Source organism: Mytilus edulis, chromosome 9 (assembly GCF_963676685.1).
Source record: "Mytilus edulis chromosome 9, xbMytEdul2.2, whole genome shotgun sequence".
Lineage (NCBI taxonomy): Eukaryota > Metazoa > Mollusca > Bivalvia > Mytilida > Mytilidae > Mytilus > Mytilus edulis.
The window spans coordinates 44467149-44482342 of record NC_092352.1 but is presented as its reverse complement, the minus strand read 5'-3'; the positions used below and the strand labels follow the sequence as shown (position 1 = coordinate 44482342).

At 32.2% G+C, this 15194-nt stretch overlaps 2 protein-coding genes across 3 annotated transcripts; both read right to left on the bottom strand.

The window, feature by feature from the left end:
* Window positions 1-3710: 3710 nt before the first annotated feature.
* On the bottom strand, window positions 3711-6513 carry LOC139488432 (toll-like receptor 13). Its single transcript, XM_071274004.1, has 2 exons — window positions 6375-6513; window positions 3711-6143 (listed from the first exon to the last, which is right to left on the bottom strand). Exon 2 carries the CDS (start codon window positions 6118-6120, stop codon window positions 4021-4023), a length of 2100 nt encoding a protein of 699 aa, XP_071130105.1. The 5' UTR covers window positions 6121-6143; window positions 6375-6513; the 3' UTR covers window positions 3711-4020.
* Window positions 6514-7615: 1102 nt separating this feature from the next.
* LOC139488433 (tereporin-Ca1-like) lies at window positions 7616-14302 on the bottom strand. 2 transcript variants are annotated; one of them, XM_071274005.1, is made up of 5 exons: window positions 14217-14302; window positions 10635-11269; window positions 9881-9923; window positions 8965-9191; window positions 7616-8211 (listed from the first exon to the last, which is right to left on the bottom strand). In XM_071274005.1, the coding sequence occupies exons 2-5, from the start codon at window positions 10839-10841 to the stop codon at window positions 7789-7791; spliced, it is 900 nt and encodes a 299-aa protein (XP_071130106.1). In that variant the 5' UTR covers window positions 10842-11269; window positions 14217-14302; the 3' UTR covers window positions 7616-7788. The 2 variants fall into 2 exon arrangements, with proteins under 2 accessions (XP_071130106.1, XP_071130107.1); XM_071274006.1 differs by having other exon boundaries at window positions 14175-14260.
* Between the last annotated feature and the right edge of the window lie 892 nt (window positions 14303-15194).

The following is a 15194-nucleotide window of genomic DNA, read 5'->3' as shown; positions in this document are numbered from 1 at the left end:
CATAAGACTCATCAGTGACGTTCAGATCAAAATAGTTATAAAGCCAAACAAGTACAAACCTAAATTAAACTACTTAAATATTTATTGGTTTTATTACTGCAAATCTCGATGCAAAAGAAAAAGTATTTATTTAAAAAAACATAGGATCTTCTAAAAACAGTTAATCTCAGATTATTGTATTGAACATTCTGAAAGTATTTTTTGTTGTACTAACACAATGCAATCATTCTTGGAATTTGCTTGTTTGTTTTAACTAATTTATAAGCAGGGACATATATGTCTTTTGGGTTTTTCTTAATTCCATCAGGGTCATAATGACTATTTCTGATGAAAATAATACCGTATTCCACCACGTAGCAATGACAGAAATGAAGTTGCTAAAATAATTATACATGTGATATTTTCCAAATAAAACATGTAAAAAATCAAATGATATCAAAAACGTATTTTTCATGAATTACATTAAAACCAAGACTATTGACAAGGTCGTTCAATATTACTTAAAGTCACAGTATGACAATGTTATTTGTTAATGTTGAGGTTTTTACAGCATAATTTTGCATTTTTAGCTTAGAGAAATGACAGAAAAAGTTAATAGCAGGGATATTCTGAACAAAATAACAAATTACTTCATAATTATATAGGATTAAATTATCCTTTGATGCAACATACTACAAAAATATATTCTGCAAAATGCGGTGAAACACATTTTGATTGCACATGAAAAACATGTTGTTTAATATTCAATGCCGATGCCTCTGCTGTCAGTCCTGGCGGGTATCACCAGTACAGGAGCCATGAAAATATAGATATTGTGCTATTAAAATGTGTTTGAAATTGAATTGAAATAAGAAATATATCTTCCTCATGCAAGGCTGTTATTCCTTGTCCCACTATTGTACAGCGGTTTGGTTTATAAACACTTCATTTTCAAAATAGAATATAATAAAAACAAATACCGAACTCCGATGAACCTTCAAAACGAAAACACATCAAACGAATGAATAACAGCTGTCATATTTCTAAATATGTTTTAATATTTTAAATATTGTTCTTTCTTGCGCATTATGGAAGGGACATCTATAGTCGAAATGGGCATCTGGTGCAGAAAAAATTGTAAGTACTGTCAACGTTATTACTACCAGTAGATTATTAGTCCCCAAGGGAAGGACCAGCCAAATAAGCAGTACTTCAAGAATGGCATGAAGAAACAAATACTATGTTATTAGAATTTGCTTTTATATAATTCTGGAAGTTATTATGAACTAAGAAATACATATCCCTCGTTTAAACCTCTAATTCCTTACCAGGCAGGTTTTAAATTTAATTCTTTTTGGTAATAAACTTTTGATTTTTTCAATGAGGTTTGGATTTTAAAACAATTTGGTCTCACTGAGGAGACATTTTATGTCGAAAAGTGCTGCTGGTGCACACATATTCAAGTTATCAATGTGTACTATTAAGAATATTCGATACACCAATTCCAAAGTAGGTTTTAATATGTTCAACTCCAAAGGGAATTGTTCATAATCTCTTACTCAGTGTACTGTACATGCATCCTGCAAATATTCGACTATAAATATTATAGTTCTTCTTACTAGTGCTCTTGGTCTTACATTACCACAGATAGACAAGACCAAATGAATATTGTGATTGTAAAATAATGGTGTCTACATTAGAGCAGTATAAAGTGTCATACTTAATTAAACAGGTTAGTAAATTTACAAAACAAGGGTTTATATTGACCCATCCATTGCACATAAACAAGATTGATACAATGCTTATATATTATCACATCTTCCTAGTGAAAGGGAGAGAACATCTACTCAAACGTTGTCTTAGTAAAATGAGGAACTTTAAAGAGAACATTCAATAAAAGTTTTTTTTTATATATTAGTTCATATTCATTCTAATCGCTTTTGTGGATTCGAGCGTCACTGATGAGTCTTTTGTAGACGAAACGCGCGTCTGGCGTATATACAAAATTTAGTCCTGGTATCTATAATGAGTTTATTCATAAGATAAAGCAGCTAAAAGCTTACAACATCCTTTACAGATCTATAATAATATTTTCATTACATGTAATCAATAAGCTTATGCATATATTGACAATATGTTTAGTAAGTAATGTTTTGTCACATTACTTAGACATGTGTACTCCAATTCAAGAGAACCTTATCCAATATTGCATTCTCACATATTCTATCGTGTATTTTCATGCAAATTCTTATATGTTTCTCATATTTGTTAAAACATGTGCTTTTGGTACAAATATATATGCACAAATTCTGATTTCTAAGGCCCTATTTAGACCATATTTGTTTTAAAACTAAAACTTCCTGTATGTATAAAGGTCAATTCCATGTTTGTCATTTTTTTTTATTATCTGCTACATTTTAGTTCTGCTTCCCTGTAGTGTATATATTTAATACGTAGGGTATATTTCATTTCATTTCATGATTAAGGGGGCTCCTGGGTATAAATCCAATTTTTTTTCTAATATAGGATTTCGCTTTATTTTTTTATAAATGAACCTTATCATGTACTTAAAAGAAAAATGAAATAAAAAAAATGGGGTCACCGTTCATTTAAGATCACAATCTGCCTTCGGAAGAAGCATACATTTTTGTTAATGTCCTTTTTTTCTGTTGAACTAATAGGAGAAATAGAGGTAATATTGAAATAAAAAAATAACCTAATTACAGAAATCGCTTAAATTTTACAATTATTAAGTTTATGTACAGCTTTATGAAAACAATAGTTAAAAAAGATATTGAAAATGTGATGCCAAAAAAAGGGCATTTTTGCACCAAAGGGAGATAATTTGGAGCTTTTTCAATATAATAAACATTTTAAAAGGTATATGGAGTCTAACCGAATCGATTTTTTGGGTTGATTTTTTTACCATATCATAAAGTAATAACCAATAGTGTAATAAATAAAATGTGTAATGAAAAAATAAAGGTTCAATTTTTGGCTGAATTTTTTGTACCCACGAACCACCTTAATTATTGCTATTGATACTCTTTGATCTTTTAAATAAAGGCAACAGTAGTATACTGCTGTTTGAAAGTCATAAATCGATTGAGAGAAAATAAATCCGGTTTACAAACTATAACCGAGGGAAACACAACAACTATAAGAGGAAAACAACAAAACAACAGAAACACTGAAGTGCAATAAGAACAAACGACAATGCAACACATACAGAAACAAAATATAAGTTACAACTGTCATTTTCCTGATTTGTGACAGGATATTTGAAGAAAAGAAATCATGGGTTGAAACTTGCTTTTTGGCTAGCCAAACCTCGTGCTGTTATGGCAATATGAAATATAACACTAAAATAACAACATAACATGACAGGATTGCATTACAAATAATTTGCAAGAACATTCAGGACATCGAAATACTCAAATAACCAATGCAATAGTCCATTTCGACATGCTAATACGTACCAGGCTTATCATTTAATACGCCAAACGCGCTTTTCGTCTATAAATGACTCATCAGTGACGCTCAGATCAAAACAGTAAGAAAGTCAAACAAGAACAAAGTTGAAAAGAATAAGTGATCCAAAATTCCAAAAAATTGTTTTATATACGGCTAAGGGTTATCTATGTCTGGGATAAGAAAATTCTTAGTATTTAGAATATTTCATACTTTTGCAAACAGAAAAACATGGCTAATGATTTAAGAAATTAAGAGTATTGCAAGTGAATGCTATTCATTTAATCTAAATTGTTTTCTAAAAGATAGTCAATTATCGAATGCGTTTTTTTTTTATTTTCTTAGCAGTATTTTTTAACATTAAAACATACGCATTTGACAATTACAATGACATGGCTGTGTAAGCTGTATTTCCACATTGTTTTACGACTGAAATAGGACAGTACTTTAGGGTTATGGAACAACAGTTTATTATCAATTGAATTTCATCAATAATTTAATTCTATCTTAAAACAACACAATGCTTGCTTCAAAGTCCTCCATTTGATAAAAAAAAAAAGCATCAACAGTTCAACTAAGGTGATCTCTTATTTGATCCCAGAAAAGTTTCTGTGCATTGTCATCACTGTCCCATGCTGCATAACTTGACATTTTCAAAAGGTGATATAGCTCAGAATTCATGTTCTTAAATTCTATCTCTTCCAGTAGCACAAGAAATATGGATAATTTCCCAAGTTTATTTAATTTGTTTTTAGCAACAGCAAGTTGAAATAAGCACCACTCATTTTTGGCAAAATTATTCGACAGAACAAGTATAACTGTTTCACTCAAATGCATGTGTTCAACAATGTTATCTGCAAATACTTTTCCCAATTCAAAGTCCCTGTGTGGAATACACAACTTATAACCTTGCTTCTCTTCTATTTCTTGAATGAGGCTTCTTTTTACCCATGTGAAATCTTCGTAACAATAAACTACGTAAGCAGAATATACGAAATCCTCTTTGTTGACGAGTTCTTTGTACTGTTTACGGAGTGAACGAAGTTTGTACAACTGGAATCTGAAACGCCATCGACAGATATAACCGGTTATAGTTACGATCAAAATAAAAGCGACGCCAAATCCGATTGACAGGGAAATTGACAAAATGTGGCATTCTATAAAGTCTGGATTGTAATCAACTACCTTCAATTTGCCAGTATCACATTTGTAAGTATTATTTCCAGAAATATTTACACGAGTATGTTTCATCCAATTCCTAAACCACTGAAGGTCACACGTGCAGCTAAACCGATTAAATAAAAGGTTTATTGAGGTCAAGTTGTTCAAAAGAGCCAGCGGAAAAGATGTATCATAAATCATTCCAATCTTATTGCTCCTTAAATTAACTATCTTCAAATTTCGAACACCATTAAAAACAGAATGGCCATAATTCCATGGGTGAATCTTATTGTTCTCGAATGAAATAAAAGTCAGTAAAGGAAATAGCGGTAAAAAGTATTTCGGCATGTATGATAGAGATATTGATTCCATCCATAATTTCCGAAGTTTTTTCAGAGGTTTGAACATCAATCTGATTTTATTCGATATTAAATCTATTTTATTATTAGATAGGTCAAGTTCTTTTATATTTTTACTGTAGCCAAACAATGAATCAGGATGAAACATTTCTTGGTTTGCAGATTTCGAGGTAAACAAAAAGCCGTCCGCTCGCCAGAATGTTAAACTTTGTAGAGAGGAACTGTTGAAGGCGTATTTATGAATCTTTTTAAATTGTGTAGACATCTGCTTCATTGTTAGCTCCGTTAAGGATTTGAGATTTGAAAATATGTTTGTTGGTATTAACCTTATTGACAGTCCACTCAAATATAACTTCTTGAGATTTTGCAGACACGAAGAACAGTTTCTCAAATGGTTAATGGTATATAGCTTTGTGTCACACATACGTAAATTTGCAATATTATTTAAACCAAACTGACAAAAATCTGGAATTATATTAAACCAGTTACCAGCCAAGTTTATATCGTGTATGTTAGGAAGTCCAGTCAAGTTAAAATCCGAATCTTTAATTGAATTCCATGAAATATCCAGCGACTTTAGTTGTGGAAGACCTGAAAACCATCTTCCTTCAAATGGTGTTAAGTAGCTATGGCTCAACTCGATCCTCGTCACATTACTATTATTTAACCCATCAAATAATCCTTCGAGTGGATGCCAGAGAAGATGGTTTAATCTCAACTGGTGTATACCTTTTCGTAAACTTTTAAAACAGTCCATTGCATCTTTTTCTGTTATATTGTTCCTCGAGAGGTCTAGTTTTTCCAGGAAAATAAAACTAGCAAAAGAATCGTTTTGAATAACACTGATTGAATTGCCTTGCAAATCTAGATTTTTCAGTTTTAAATGTGTTAGATTGTTAAATGTTTTCCTTGACACATTTGGTAAGTGATTGTTTATAAAAATGACTTCTACTGTTTTTGGAGGAAATTTTGGAATAAAATTCATCTTTATAGTATGCAATTTTCCATTACATTTTGAAATAAAATTGTGTTTAGGGTTTTGTTTATCATATCCACATTTACATATCTTTGGACAGTTTCCTTTATTTGATTTAAATACCGCAGAAATCAGTGGTATGCATAGATAAAGCAAAAGTCTCCGGAACATCATCTTACTGCTTTTTCAAATAAAATCTGAAACATAGTAATATGCACATTTATGGTTTGATACTATTAATAAAATGACTTTCACCCAACTGTTCACATTTTTATCAGATAATAAAATAAACAAATTACAATTGGAACTGATATCAAGTCTGATTTCAGTTCGCTTTGAAATTTGATAATGTAAGACTTTATCCCCGTTTGATAATATAATGATTATGAGGTATTTAATGTCGATTTCATTATTTACATAGTACTCACTGTTTCGGGAACATGATATCAACTTCAAAATAAACATGATAAATTAATAAAAATCTATAATAAATTAAGCACTTTAAAATATAAAGTATTTGTCATAACTTTCATAACGGAAACATTTCATTGTTTTGCCTTTATGACTAAATTTCAAACTCAATGGCATGACATTAATATGTTTGATTCAATTCATCCGTACCATGTGAATCAAGGATAATAAGCATATGATCAGGAAAACATTATGGTGACGTGCACTTAGATTGTACCTAATTAAGTTGACTGATTGATAGTATATGACAGTACATTGTTACTGTAACTGTGCGTCTAAGTGCCAGCCAAAACGCAAACAAATTAATTAAGATAAAAATAGTTTTTAGTGGCAGTGGATAGGATTGATTTACAGTAGAAATCAAAACCCTACGAATACTGCTCATGTTCTATGTAGAAAAATACTCACAGCTGTTAAATGTGTATTGCATTCAAACTTTCCTGTTGGATCTAAAGTTTTTGAATATACATGCATATACTATTATAATAGGTTCTCGTTCTTTTCGGTTTAGCATCGACTATCCATTGTATAGTCTTTGGTGTGATTTAGCCTCTCTTTACACCGTTTTTGTTCATATACTTTTATGTTTAATTTTGTTTTTTGGGGTTATAGTTGTTATCATAGGTACCAGGCTTATAATTTAATTCGCCAGACCGGCGGCGTTTCATCTACATAAGACTCATCAGTGACGTTCAGATCAAAATAGTAAGACGGCCACACAAGTTTACAATTGAAGAGCATTGAGGACCCAAAAATTCCAAATCGTCGTACCAAATAATGCTACGGTAATCTATGCCTGGGATTGGTATGTCGAATAATTCATACTTTTGCAAAGAATTAATTTATAAAAATGATAATATGATTGATAATCATGTCAACACTTAAGTGCTGACTGCTAGTTTGGTGATATCCTCGGAGACGATACGTCGACCAGAAGTGAGCCATTTCGAAATAACATGAATTTAATACTGAAAATACATTGGACCGAAACTATATTGTTGAATTTTTATAGTGCGTTGTGTTGTCGAATCCTATAGAATCCTGTAACATATTGTAGTAGTCTCAGAATCCAAACAGTGCCAACTTTAACTGACTAGAATGTGTCCTCTCGGTATCCCGTATTCACTTTTGCCATTGGTTGCTGTCTCAAAAACGTATACCCTTTATATGTTTGTATTCAAATATAACAAGAAGTATACGATTTGTACAATTTGTATTACTGTTATTTTTACACTGTACTGTTTTAATTGACAGGCAATTAAATGCCGCAGACACTTTTATTATGGTTACATACTTTATAAGACAATGTTCAGAAAAAAATCAAATAAAAATGAATGCATCACATGATTGATATAAAGAGTCATTTAAATTTCATTTATAACTTTGCCTCATTAAAACAGTTTGTTTTAGATTCTGTGCCAAACTATCCACGTGATTTGGTTTAAATACTATTTTAGCCTCGATTTGATGACCTGTTCCCATGATTCCACTCACTTGGAATGTTTCATCTGCGACCTTTACCGGTCTTGTGTAATTGACATATTCTTCAGTTTTGAAATTAAGTCCGGGGTACGTGTTATTTAGTTTCATTGCTTTATGCCATTTGCTATCATGTTCAGTGATACCGACGTCGGATATGCCAACAGAAAGTTTATTTGTGTATGTCATATAGTTTAGAAATGCATGCCATGGCAACGTGAACATAATAACCAGACGTCGGTTGCAATCACTGATAAGCCATGACACTATTCCGCATATTCCAAATGCAGGCCAATATGGTTTCTTCGTTGCAACCTGTAAAATAATTGATAATAAAGTTTCAGTTATTTTGTTATCATAAAGGCTGGGGGGAATATTTAAAAAAGGATGTGTGAGCTTCATATACTTACTCGATCTTTTTAATATCTTAACAAGCGTGCACACGCTGAAATGCTTTCCTTTTCTACTGGCTATTTATTTTTGGTCGATAGTCCTAAATATGATACTTTACTACAACTATCACATGAATTCAACATGCTTTGTAAAAATGAGAATGAGGTCAGATAAACCAAGCTGAAAATGCATGTAAATCTTACAAAATTATTAATATTTAAACTGTATACATAATAACACAATTGGACCTTGCAAGGTATGCACATACCAAATATAGTTATCATTTAACTCATAATAAGTGAGAAATTAAGAATACAACAAATTTTAACTTTCTTTTCAAGTAGTCAGCCCCTATGAATTTACTAACCCTCTATGGATCCGTAGGACTTCAGTTGCGAAACATATAACTTGTAATAGCCGTAGACGAATCAAAGTACCCACAAAGATAAATTAAATGATTTAACAGAGATCACACACATCTATTGAATGTTGATCTGACACCTGGTACAACTTGAATATAAAATTCCCTCCGGATTATTCAGGACAGATTTAATGTGGTATGTGTATTGTAAAAGAATTGGAGATACATGTACATGAAAAAAAGTTTAAAACGATTTTGTTTTTAATTTCTTAACATGTAATTTTCTATTGAATTTGAAACCTTATAGTATATACCATTGCCTCTTTGTATCCTGGACGAATATCTAAAGCTGGTATTGAAATTTCTCCACTAGTCAAGTATGTCTCAGAATTTTTTAGTTTATATTTCGGCAAGTTCTCTACCTCAATGCCAAACACGACGTGATAGTTTCGAGGCATTATCGAGGACAATGTGGTGTTCCCTAGAGAAGAACCTGGCACAGCTGTGACACCATCAAGCAGATTTTCTATGGAAACAGATTCTACAAGAAGAAAATTATTGGATACTGAATTTTTTTAATTGTTCGATTAATATGATTGTGCATTGGATCTTAACATCACGACAATATACCAAGACAAACATGGCGTGCAAATCCTTTTAAACTGAATGCAAATTTTATCAGAATGCTGGAAACTTGGGAAACTGTAGACTCCTCAGTTTTGCATCATGTTTTAATGATCTAAGTATATAGAATATTACAACTTAATCTTAGATCATACGTTGTGAATACAAGGTTTAGTAGTATTATTCTGATAGTATCATAGATACGAAAATAGAGCCTAACGTGAATGCAATAAATTATCATTGCATCATTAAAGGTTATTTTTCAAATTATATGCAGAAGTTTTACCCTAACATAGATATAAGAAGATGTGGTTTGTGTGCCAATGCGATAATTATCCATCTAATCACAATTAATTAAAGTAAATCATTATAGGTCAAAACACGGAATTTAACACGAAGCCTCCGATCAGCAAGCTATAGAGGGCCCCAAAAATGATAAGTGTTAAACCATTTAAACACGAAAGTCTTATCTATATAAAAACAACGAGAAACATTTATGAACCCCACCAACAAACGGTTCCTGACTTAGGACAGGTGCAAACAAATGTAGTCTCGTGTAGTATATGCATGTATTGAGTGCAAACTTTAATATATATATATGCATACCTCCTGGAATATTGTCCTGGTCATTTGTGAGTTTTTCAAGCATCTAAAAGTACATATTAGTACAAATATATGATTAATAACCCGGAATTGCAACATTCAAGAATTTCCAGTTAAACGAACAATGGATAGTACATGGTTGTGACTACATGTGCCTGTCGAATAGTATTATACAAAGCACTCAGGCTAATTGAAGCACATGACAAACTACAAGCAACTTGTATACCGCCTTTAAAGATTCCATTTAAATTTCCTAAGACCAACATAACTAGTCGTTCGTCGTCAAAAAGGTTATAGAGGTTTCTTTCGTTTGCAATTGATCATTTAGAAATCAAACCGTATGAAATCGACTTGGAGCGTCACTGATGCATCTTTTGTGGACGAAACGCGCGTCTGGCGTAAATACAAAAATGTAATCCTGGTATCTATGATGAGTTTATTTGCAAGGGCATCTTTGAAATTCAATAAATTCTAACAAAATTTCAAGGAAACTCCAGAAACAGTTCGAAAAAAAGTTGTAAACATTGTTTCTGATATTACTTGTATGTCTCATTTTTTGTCAACATGTAAACTTACACCTGCATGCACAAACAGAAATGTTCTGGTATACATCACATTTTACAAGATAAATTATTTTAATTTCAATTACTAAACTAAATGGATATTATAATTGCAGTAATTGTAAAAAAAAATTAAAAAAAAATTAGCATTTAACAAATGTTTTAGTACTATATCGTTAGTATAAACGTTAATTTACCAGTTTGATGTGCTTCAGTTCGTCGTCCTTCTCTATCTGTTGAAGTAATATTGTCTGCAATTTCAAATAGATTGCAGTGTTAAATGGTTGACTACCAACTTCATACAGTTTCTGTCTAGTTTCTGTTTCTTTCCCATCTTTCTTTGCTATGACCAATAAGGACTTTGAGATTTGTTCAATTGATTGCTTATATTCCTCATTTGTCATTTTTCATTTTTTGGCATGCGCAGATTCATTTCTTATCTTTACAAGATCGTCAACTGCTTTTCTTTCAACGGAGGAAGGAGGGACAAGGAAATTTATCAAAATAACTCGAGCTAGAGTCACATCAAGCTCTTGTATAGTGATGTTTCCTTTTACAGGCCAACAACAGTTTGGCGCCGATCTACTGCCTTTTGATTGTGACGGTGTGCCAGTAGGGCAACTACAGCACGGATAGTAGTTGTAACATAGATGGTAGAGATCATGCTGGATCTTTCTGATGAAGTCTTCGTATGTGATGCCTTGGTTTGTCAAATAATATTCAATAAGTTGTTGAAGTGATTCTTTAGTTACATCGACTATAACTGTTGAATGTCTGTAAAAGTTTCTTGTTGTTCCTGCTCTTCCATCATTGTCTTTAGTAATTAGAATTTCTGAAATATTTTAAGTGAAGAGAAAAAATTAAAGAAAACAATCAAATATAAGTCCACATGGACTTGTACATGTACTAAAAATTAGAACACTTGTTGCTGATACACGTTGTTGAAATTTAATACCGGTATTTGGATTACATTTACCAGATTGTATATTCCCGTGCTTGCATTTCCTATCATGATTTTCTTGATAGAGGTTTGCTGCTCACAAGGAAGCTATTAAACCAAGAGTTCCAAATGGTGAAGTTGAAATCATCCCTTCGTAAATTTTACGGACGCCATCACGAGTTGGTTGACCGTTATGGAATAACCGTTTCACAAATGATATCGGATATGTTCCTTACGTCGTAACTACAACCCCCTTCCCTTTCATGAATATGACCTACCGAATTAGACTATTTACCGGATTTGTAATCACTTAAGCAACACGACGGGTGCCACATGTGGAGCAGGATCTGCTTACCCTTCCGCAGCACCTGAGATCACCCCTAGTTTTTGGTGGGGTTCGTGTTCTTTATTCTTTAGTTTTCTATGTTGTGTCGTGTGTACTATTGTTTTTCTGTTTGTCTTTTTTATTTTTAGCCATGGCGTTGTCAGTTTGTTTTAGATTTATGAGTTTGACTGTCCCTTTGGTATCTTTCGTCCCTCTTTTCTTTTCTGAGACAAATGCAGGATTATCAGAATATTGCATTCGCGGAAGAATATAGATTTCTAAAATGCGGCGTCTGTCAGCCCAGCAAGAGTATGCATTGTTGTTGATTTTACAATTAAATGTGTTAGCCAACAGCTTTGCCTGTTGAAATGGATAGGATTTGTATGATTAGTTCAAAGATACCCAAGATGACACAAATTAATATTGTAAGAATATACATTTAGAGGCGCTGAAGAGCCAATATCGGTCACCTGCATCTTAAACTATTTCCACTTTTTAGTAAAATCATCATTAAACGTGAACTTCTTCATTCATAGTTAACTGACAATTTCACTCTGTTGACATATTTGTATATCTATTTTGTCTGACAATTTTTCCTTTCTATCTATTACAGTTTTTAATACAATGAGAAAAAATGCAGAAAAATATTTTTTTAAAATATCATTCACGGGCAATAACTCTAAGAAGAAGTCAACTGCAGATTTTAATCATAATTATATCTTACTGGTCATTTATGCTATAAAGGAGCATTAGCTACAAAATATAAAAAGATAGAATATGATTTTTCTTGGTTTAATAATTAATAAAAGGGAAAGAATGAAATAAAAACTCGATTTTAGCAGCCAATTTTGCTGAATTCTGTCAAAACAAGGAAAGACACATAAAATAATTCATTTGCAAGTATATAATTCGAACTCTTTGCTCTTCTAACAGTCAGAGTAAATATGTCAAGATATAGGTATCGACAGTTTGTAGAACCATGAATGCGCTTATGTTAAACAAATTGAATGATAATTAGTATGTTTATTTGTTGTTGTAATTTACCGATAACAAAATCAATATTAATTTTATACAAACAGAACTCTTTTTTGACAGAAATTACAAAACATAGTTCATTCATTAACTGGTTGGACCGTGAAACACTCAGTCTGATAAGATATACATTGTACACAAAATATTACAAAAAAGATATATTATGGAAACAAATTCCACCCTTTCAAAATCAAGGATCCGACCCTCAAGGTAAATGTACTTTTGAACTGTGCAGTATATCTGAGGTAGCTAATGCACACATAACCTGTGCCTTATCCAGATTATAGCACAGTATTAACAAAGTTACATCCCAGCTCCTTTGTTCTAACAGGGGTGATCTGAGCCGGATCACCCCTACCAGATCACCCCAGTTTGAGTTTCTTTGTTATGCATGCTTTCCTTTGTTCTGTAACATTTTGGCGGGAATGTCAAATCCACTATAAAACTTATAATTAATTATACAGAAAAGAATATCTATGAAAACTCACGTAGAAAAAAATCCAGTATATACTGGGAATCGAACTCAAGACCTTTAGCATATCAAGCCTCGACACATACCACTACAGTAGGACGACTGGATACGAATTAACAGTAATTATACATACTTATATCTAATTAAAGGAAGCAAGATCTTTTTATAAGTAGGGCGAGTTGGCAGACCTTTATTCAGTGGGGTTTAAACCTTTTTTGTTAATAAGTGAGTTGTCAGGCTGACTGTTCAATTTGATTTTACACTTTTTCAAAGTGTGGCGAGTCGGAAAACAAGAGAGTGGTGTTTTTTTTTTATAAAGTGGCGATATAGTATGGGCCAATTGGCAAGTGGGGCGAGTTGACATTGTTTGATATCTACTCATCGTGTTCGGGGGTCATAAAGGGTATACATCATGTAGTAATATAGAAAGTATATTATAATGGTTGTGTGGCGTTTTAAACTAGATTTTTTGAATTGTAAATAGTTTTTCGTCTAATTTAAAACAGCTGGGATGTAAAATAGTTATCCCACTCGGACTTGGTGTGTCAGTGTTAGATCACCCTCTGGCCTCCGGCCATCGGGGTGATCTTACACTGACACACCGCGTCCTTGAGGGATAACTATTAAAGATTTTACCCATTTCATGTCTTAACTTGAATTATTGATCGAAGTTGTTTGTCAACAAGTAGTAATTGGTTCTTTTTTGGTTAAACGTTCTCTGAAATGCACATGGCGCAGAAGATTTAATTAAATTTGACCTTGTTTTGAATATGAAGACCAAATGCTGATTTAATGCAAAGTAGATAGATAATTCAAAGATGAAATGACGATGACAATAGATGCAAAGAGCCCTAATTATATGTTTGTTATGTCTTTTGTCTATTATGAAACATGCTTTCCATCGTCAATTTATTAATAAAAAAAGATATTAAAAAAAAGAACTATGAATCCTACAACTATATATTTACATGTGTGTATTGTTGTAGTAAAAATTACAGTTTATAACCCACCATTACTGTTTATTCCGCCATCACCTATTCTTTTGATATAAACCAAACAAACAAAGTTCAATAGTCATGGTTCGACAGTCTCTGACAATTTTATAAATAGTTCATCACATAAAATTTCTCTTTAAATCTTAAGTTAAGAACATTATGAACTTAATACGCCGTAGGATTTCAGTGTTTTAAAATAAATATTTGGATTAGGCAAAACGAATATAACCTTTTCATTGTGGTTCGAGAGCTTGAAAACGACTGGTTTCTTTATACAAGTGGACGACCATTTGATATTATTGATGGGGGAGGAGGATTTGTTTTGAATCAGTTATTTATTTTTGTGGACTAGAAGCACAGAATAGTTATTTTCTGCACTGTTGAAGCATATTTTTTTCATTTTTATTAAAACAAGGGATTGATTATTCTCACAATTATATTCATAATATTTGAAAACACATTTCTAAATTATTATATTTTTCTTGAATAAATATAATACATGTATAGTCAAATCATTATGTACCATTAAATCAGGATTAATCCTCGTCCTCTGGACAGGCATGAAATGAATCTTCTGAATTCAAAACTGCATAATTATATTTCAGAGGTACAACTTACAAGGTATAAAGGCTGGGCTGTTACTAGCCTTAATAGAGTAATGGCAAACATATTTACCGAGCGGAGCGAGTCGAAAAATAATTCGGCGAAGGGTTTGGGGCCGCTGAAGGCCTCAAGAAGCTAATAAACCTTAAGACCAGCATTGGATAATGAATGTGTTATGTAAAAAGTAAAAATTACAAAAATAACGAACTTAAAATGGAAAGTCATTTATCGAATGAAATAATCAAATACCTCTAACACATCAGACCAATGGAAACAACTGTCATATTCCTAACTTGGTACAGGCAGTACCTTGTGTAGAAAGTGGTTGATTAAACCTGTGTTTAAAGCGCTTGTCATGATATTGCAAGTAGCTGAAAAACAAGAAGCTCA